At 52.6% G+C, this 7,444-nt stretch overlaps 1 protein-coding gene across 1 annotated transcript; it reads left to right on the forward strand.

Annotated features, from left to right (window-relative positions):
* Positions 1-4,629: 4,629 nt before the first annotated feature.
* On the forward strand, positions 4,630-7,113 carry LOC109736207 (exocyst complex component EXO70C1-like). The gene has a single exon (XM_020295420.4). It carries the CDS (start codon positions 4,799-4,801, stop codon positions 6,785-6,787), a length of 1,989 nt encoding a protein of 662 aa, XP_020151009.3. The 5' UTR covers positions 4,630-4,798; the 3' UTR covers positions 6,788-7,113.
* Positions 7,114-7,444: the final 331 nt, after the last annotated feature.

The following is a 7,444-nucleotide window of genomic DNA, read 5'->3' on the forward strand; positions in this document are numbered from 1 at the left end:
CTGTGCACAGAAGGATTGAATGCCTTGCTTACGCATGCTGAGGAGAATGTAAACATATCGGGAGTTAAAGTCTATAGAGACGCCCCGCCAGTCACAAATCTTCTCTTTGCGGATGACTCATTGATCTTGATGAAAGCCAACCAACATAATGCGGAAGCCCTGAAATCAGCACTAGATTTATATTGTGCGGCGTCGGGATAGTTGGTAAGCGTAAAAAATCCAGTATTTTCTTTAGTCCTAATACAAAGGTAGAATCAGAGAACAATTGTGTATAACGCTAAATATAATGACGGAGGCTCTGAATGACAAATACTTAGGCTTACCAGCAAATGTGGGTGTTGATAAAACAGACTGCTTTAGATTTCTGATTGAAAGTATTGTTAAGGAAATTAGTGGTTGGAAGAAAAAATTACTATCTGTCAGGGGGAAGGAGATCCTATTAAAGGCAGTGATCCAAGCCATACCTACCTATGCAATGTCGGTCTTTAAAATTCCTAATTTTTTTTGTAAATGAATCATTGACGCGATAGCGCATTTCTGGTGGGGAGACGAGGAGAACGAGAGGAGAATGCACTGGATGGCGTGATGGAAAATGTGTGTACCAAAAAACCAAGGAGGAATGGGATTCTATGGCATCCACTGTTTCAACCTGGCTCTGCTTGCCAAACAGGCATGGCGTCTCCTTGATAATCCTGACTCTTTGTGTGCTACTATTCTAAGGGTCAAGTACTATCCTGATGGTGATTTGCTGAACTCCAAGCCAAAGCATGATGCTTCTTTCACCTGGCAAAGCATTATGACAGGTATTACTACTCTCAAGCGTGGCTATATTTGGCGAGTGGGGGATAGACATAACATCAATATTTGGAAAGATGCTTGAATCCCAAATTGTGCCACTAGGAAGATCGTGACCCCCAAGGAGGTTCATTTGTTATCCAAAGTGGTTGATTTGATTGACCCGACCTCCAATAATTGGGATGAAGATCTGATTAGACAAACTATGTGGCCCATTGACGCACAACGAATTCTTTCAATCCCAATTTCGCAACATAACATGACAAATTTTATTGCCTGGAGTTATACAAAAAATGTTATGTTCTCGGTACGGTCTGCTTACTCTCTGGAGTGGAATTATCAGTATGAGAGTAAACTAAAACATTCCAATGGGACGGGGCGAACCACACCTAACCTTATATGGTGTTAGATATGGAAGTTATCTTGTCCGGCAAAAGTCAAAATCTTTTTATGGCGGACACTACATGGCACTCTCCTATGTCGGGCAACACTCACTAATAAACACATGAATGCCTCGCCCTTTTGCCCTACCTGCTCTCAGGGCGGCGATTTTCGATGACTGTTATCACTATGCATGTGATTTTATTATGACTAGATTCGAACATTGTAATAGAGAGACAAATAAAATAGCACATGAACTTACTAGATTAGCTAGATTTTCTTTAACTTTAAATTGGTTTGAGGAACCTTTTATTGAAATTGTAACGATTCTCACAAACGATGTACTAGTTATTGCTAATGAACAAAGTTTCGTTTTAACTCAAAAAAAGCCTACTCTTGTGGCATTACATTACACAAATGGCGAGCGCCCAAAGTCGGGCCTCCTCTGATCCTAGCGGTAACCATAGTCCCTTATGTAGTGGGGCCTCTTTTATTCTAACAGTAACCATAATCCTTTATGTAGTGGCTGGTTTGAAGAAGCCCTTCTACAATTATCCCTGTATTGGTCGTTTATGTATCCGTCATTGCTATCCACTACCTCCGTTCATAAATAAGTGACGTGATTTTAGTCCAAATGTTGAATCGCTCGTGTAAATACAATACAAACCGATTATCGCTCACCTTGGTGAATTTCACAAGGCTTGAGCTGTCGAAGTCCATGTGTTGCCGAAAACAAATGAGCGCACGTTGAGCGCGAGAATGAAATGAGGACGAACCACGTCGTGCTCTCCATTTCCTGCCCTTGGCCTTGGGACTGAAAACTCTTTCTTTTTAGCCTCAAACCAAGACATGCGTGAGTTGATGAATAGCCCACGCCAAGGGACGGACACTCGCATCACCCATCGTCGTGTGTACCATGTCGCAACCACGTGCAGACGCACAAGCTATAGTACTCCTCTGCATTCATGATTTTGTTTTGTTTTCCAACTCAAAACTCGGCATATAGGACAACCTACATCCATCCCAATTCCATGGACTTTTTCTTCTTCTATATTGAATACGCACCAAAGTGTACGCCATTTTTGTGCTCCAACAGACGAGGCTGAGAAGGTCTAGTATGCCCCTCAACTGTTTTCAAAAAGAAAAATGGAAATAGATTTTCCTTTTTGCGAACACAGGAAATCAAATACTAAGCTCTGTGAAAGACGCTCTGCCTTCTTGAAGGTGTTGCTTGGTTCGCGGCGACTTGATGACATTGGAGCGTGGTGGATGTTTCCGGTGGGCGCAGCGGTTGCGGGATGCTTCAGCTTTCGTTCATCCGGTGCTGCCGGCATTTCTTTCTCTTGCTTTTCTCTTGTTTTTTTTCTGGGCATGATTGTGCTGTTTGCCCCAGCGACGAACTTCTGGCTGTATTGGGTGGTTGCTATATTAATATGGCGGGGCGCAAGCCTATTTCGGTAAAGACGCTCTGCCTTTGAAGTTATCATGTAGGTCACCGCATGGGTATAGTTACAAAGGAGAGGAGGAGCAAGGTCTAGCTGCAGCACCTCTCCACATCCAGTTAAAACTAGGGCATATCTAACACCATGCATCAAATCAAATCGGACACACCAAGCATATGTGTGTAAAACAATGAGAGGAATTCGTGTAAAACAATGACATTTGCTAAATTTTGATATATTTGCAATAAAAGGATGAAATTTAACAAAGTTCAACCAAAGTGAACAAAATTTAGAATAAATCTAAACTAAACCAAACGAGGTATCGGACGGTGACCTCATAGGTATGGTCTTCGAGGCCGCCGGCACCTCCGTAGCCGTCTGGTCTGTCGTCGTTGCCGTAATCATCGTCGTCCTTCTAGCGGTGAACGACCTCCATAGGGGTCGCAGAAACCCTGATCAGTGGACGCTGCACGCTCACGGTGCAATCCATTCACCTCGTGTACGATAGTCCGCGGTCGGCTCACAACGACGGCCACATGAGGGCACGGGCGGCGCACTCGGCCTTGGCCAACTCGATCTTGTAGAGCTGGTCATTGATCCAGCGTCGGCAGTGGGTGACATCTGCGCAATGGTCCTAGAACGATCCTCGACCCAGGCTAACACAAGGCCTTGGTCGGCGCACACCCAGTTCGGCGCGCCAGGCCACATGTCGTGAAGGCCGAAGAACACATCGCGTTGTGCCGCTCCCGACGCTTCTCCTCGGCATCCGCCTTGTCAGCCGCCCTCCTGGTGCGCCCGCCGACACTAACGAGGTAGTGAAGGAGGTGGCTGCGCGCGCCGGGGATCAACGAGGAAGGCGCCTCCTCCTCCTTCATGGCGCCCGCACACCACTGGAGCGGGGATGGCGGTTCCACCTCCTTGTCGTGCCCGAAACAGCACGACAGGGACACAGGCTGGACGAAGCGCCCGTACGTGCTGTGCGGTAGAGACACCGACTCCTCCTTGACGCGGCAGCGTGGCGGGGACACCGGCTCGACGAAGCGCCCTTACAGAGTGTGCGACAGGGACACTGGCTCCTCCTTAACATGGCGGCGCAGCGGGGATGCCGACTCGTAGTTGACGCAACGGTCTCATGGCGGCGAGGATGCTGCCGAACCGCAGTCGAAGAGCGATTGCTAGAGCAGCAGCACAAGCTGCCACACAAACTCCTTGTCCGTGCGTGTGGCCTCAACTAGGAGGGGTGTTGTTGTTGCTCCTCGCCATCGTCAGAAATCACCACCTTCTCATTGAGCGTGGGTGCCGACGGGCCCGCAGATCATGGAGGCGGCGCCATGACCCGGACGACCCCTGGGAACCACCTGCCGACACTGAGAACCACCTTGAGCCACAACCGGATTTGCCCATCTCTGCGGTGTGCGGAGGAGAGGCGAAGGTGGCACAGTGGAGATGGGGTTTGCCGACGAGGCCAACCTGCTTAAATAGCCTGGCCAGGCGGATCGGCGCCGCTTCAACACGGGCGCAGTGACCAGTCACGTCAGCCTAACCGACATCAATGCAAGTAAGTAGTCTTGAACAGCAGCGTATGCACGGTAAGGGTTTTAGGTGAAACCGCTCAGTCGGGCGTCTACATGACGGAACGCCCGCGAACCTTCAACCGGTTTGCTTTCGGTTTATGGGATTTTAAACGTGCGGATCAATCCACGGACATTTGATACACGAGTAAAGTTACAACGACGTTACGTTTGTTACGTTTCTTACGTATCATCCTATTTGGCAGTTCCATATTGATCGATAGTTGGCGGCACGGGCCCACCTTGAAGTTCAGTTCAGGGGGGCAGTTTAAGTAATGGGAAAGGGATTTACGTAGGTTTATTAAGCAGAATCATAATGTAGGTGTGGCATTTTGGTTGATACAACCTGTTTAAACCGCACGGTGGAGACATTTAGGCGTGTCTTGATGCAGGGCGTTGGAGTTGCCATAAGCAGAGTCAGAGAGACCCTTTCAAATGGTGGAGCACCGTCCCGGCCCTCAACCTCCGGCCTCTCTCTCCTCCATTCTCTCTCCACCTCTGCATGCCAACCCAGCAACGCGCGCGGACCACCAACAACTATTGACCATTACGACGCGCCCCGCCCCGATCGCCATTCTCTTGCCGCGATTCGGCTCTTTCCCCCAAGAAATGGACAGCCGGAATCAGGCGCCGCAGAAGTCCAGCAGCTTCTCCTCGGCCTCCAGCAACAAGGCCCGGGAGGTCGACCGCAACCTCTCCCTCGGCAGCCTCCGGCATGGCGACCACGACCGGATGGGCTCCGCCGGCGCCACCTGGGAGCAGATCAAGGAGGAGTGCGAGGACGACGAGGAGGACGGCTGCGGCGACCCGGGCGTGTCCGAGTTGTCGGGGGAGATCGACGCGTTTATCGCGGGCCTGAACGGCCAAGCACCGCTGAGCCTCCCGGAGGCGACGCTCGAGAAGTTCGCCGCCGCCGTCGAGCTGCAGATCGCGCACACGGAGAACTCGCGGGATAAGTGGGCCAATGGCGAGCCGCCGGTGCTTGCGGCTATCGCGCGCATTTCGGCCCTCGCGTCCGCGCTCGCCAAGAACCCGGAGGCCAGCAGCAAGTACGCCTCCGGCGCGCACCGGGTCACCGCCGTGCTGCAGCGTGCCATGGCGTTCCTCGAGGACGAGTTCCACGCGCTGCTCGAGCCCAAGTCGGACACCTGCAAGTTGATAAGACGGCCGCCTTCGTTCGAGCAAGGCGGACACGAGGCCGACCGGTGCGTCCTGCGGCCACCCGACACCGCCCCTGCAGCGGGGGAGCCCAAACCGCCGTACACGCCGGAGACCGTGGAGCGGCTCCGGTCCATCGCCGACGTCATGGTGGACGCCGGGTACGTGACGGAGTGCACGCAGATGTTGCTGGTGGCACGCCGGAACGCGTTCGACGCGTCGGTGCGCGCGCTCGGGTACGAGAAGTCGAGCATCGACGTCGTCGTGCGGATGACGTGGGAGGCGCTGGAGACCGAGATTGTGACGTGGATCAAGGCGTTCAGGCACACCATCAACGTGGGCCTCTCCACGGAGCACGACCTCTGCGGCCGCGTCTTCAGCAGCAGCCACGCCAGCGTCGGCAGAGGCGTCTTCGCCGACCTGGCCCGCTGCATCATGCTCCACATGCTCAACTTCACGGAGGCCGTGGCCATGACACGCCACTCCGCCGAGAAGCTCTTCAAGGTGCTCGACATGTACGAGGCCGTCCGCGACTCATCCCCGGTCATCGACGCCTTCCTGTCCGCCTCCGCCGATGACGGATCCGCGAACGGCAACGCCCTGGCGGACCTCAAGACCGAGATCGCGGCCGCACGTTCCCGGATCGGCGAGTCGGCGGCCAGCATCTTCTGCGAGCTGGAGAGCTCCATCCGCGCGGACGCCGGCAAGCAGCCGGTCCCCGGCGGCGCCGTGCACCCGCTGACCCGCTACGTGATGAACTACCTCAAGTACACGTGCGAGTACAACAGCACGCTGGAGCAGGTGTTCCGGGAGCACCGGCGGAACGACGCCGTGGACGGGGAGGAGAACAACCCGTTCGCGGCGCAGCTGATGGAGGTGATGGAGCTCCTCCAGGGGAACCTGGAAGGGAAGTCGCGGCTGTACAAGGACCCGGCCCTGAGCAGCATCTTCCTGATGAACAACGGGCGGTACATGCTGCAGAAGATCCGGGGGTCGCCGGAGACGAACGCGATGCTGGGCGAGACGTGGGCGCGGAAGCAGTCCACGAATCTGCGGCAGTACCACAAGAACTACCAGCGGGAGACGTGGAACCGGGTGCTCACCCTGCTCCGCGATGACGGCGTGCTCACCGTGAAGGGCCATGTGCAGAAGACGCTGCTCAAGGAACGGTTCAAGCAGTTCAACTCCGCCATGGACGATATCCAGAAGACGCAGGGGGCGTGGGTGGTGAGCGACGAGCAGCTGCAGTCGGAGCTCCGGGTTTCCATCGCCGCCGTGGTGGTGCCGGCGTACCGGTCGTTCCTGGGGCGGTTCGCGCAGACATTCAGCGCCGGGAGGCAGGCGGAGAAGTACGTGAAGCTGAGCGCGGAGGACCTGGAGGGGATCATCGACGAGCTCTTCGACGGTAACCCCTCGTCCATGAGTAGGAGGAGGACATGATAAATACGTAATAAACCCCAGCAGGAGCAATTCATCGATCGATTGTGTTTAAAAGGGAATCGGAGGAGCATTTGACCGATCGGGCTAATTCTCTGTTTAAGAAATGTATTATTAATTAATCGTTTATCGTTTTGTCTTGTTTTTTGCTGATTATATTAAAGAAAAGAATTTACCCTAAATCGGTCGAAGAGGTGATGTATTTACTTACTGCGTTTCTCAGGGCAGATAGATATATGTATGTACTGTATCCATTAATCCATGTATTAATTAAAACTAAAATCTTTTCATTTACTTGTGAATCATATGTATTTTTCATCGCCTGTTTGCTGGAGTAATACAAATGCTGGAATTCATTGGCATTATTGCATTGTTTCCCGAGATGAGAGAAATTCATTCCAACAACGTGCAGGTTTTAGAATTCATCGGCAAATCTTTTGTCTCCGTTTTAGAAAAAGTGACGGCGTCGAAGTTTGCTCCTATGTTTGTTTGCTGAGAAAGTAAATATTCATCGTCATCATCCTCCCTGAGCAAGCGCCATCACCATCACTTCTCCCTGAACAAGCAACTCCGACTTCACCGCAGATGACCACCTCCCCCCTCCCCCAAACACTCTCGGTCCACTGCTCAACCGTTAAATTTTGCATGGAGATGCGTGCT

Source organism: Aegilops tauschii, chromosome 5, assembly GCF_002575655.3.
Source record: "Aegilops tauschii subsp. strangulata cultivar AL8/78 chromosome 5, Aet v6.0, whole genome shotgun sequence".
In the NCBI taxonomy this organism is placed as follows: Eukaryota; Viridiplantae; Streptophyta; class Magnoliopsida; order Poales; family Poaceae; genus Aegilops; species Aegilops tauschii.

Coding starts and splice junctions, on each gene's coding strand:
- LOC109736207 (XM_020295420.4), top strand. CDS start 4,799: ATGGACAGCCGGAATCAGGCGCCGCAGAAGTCCAGCAGCTTCTCCTCG.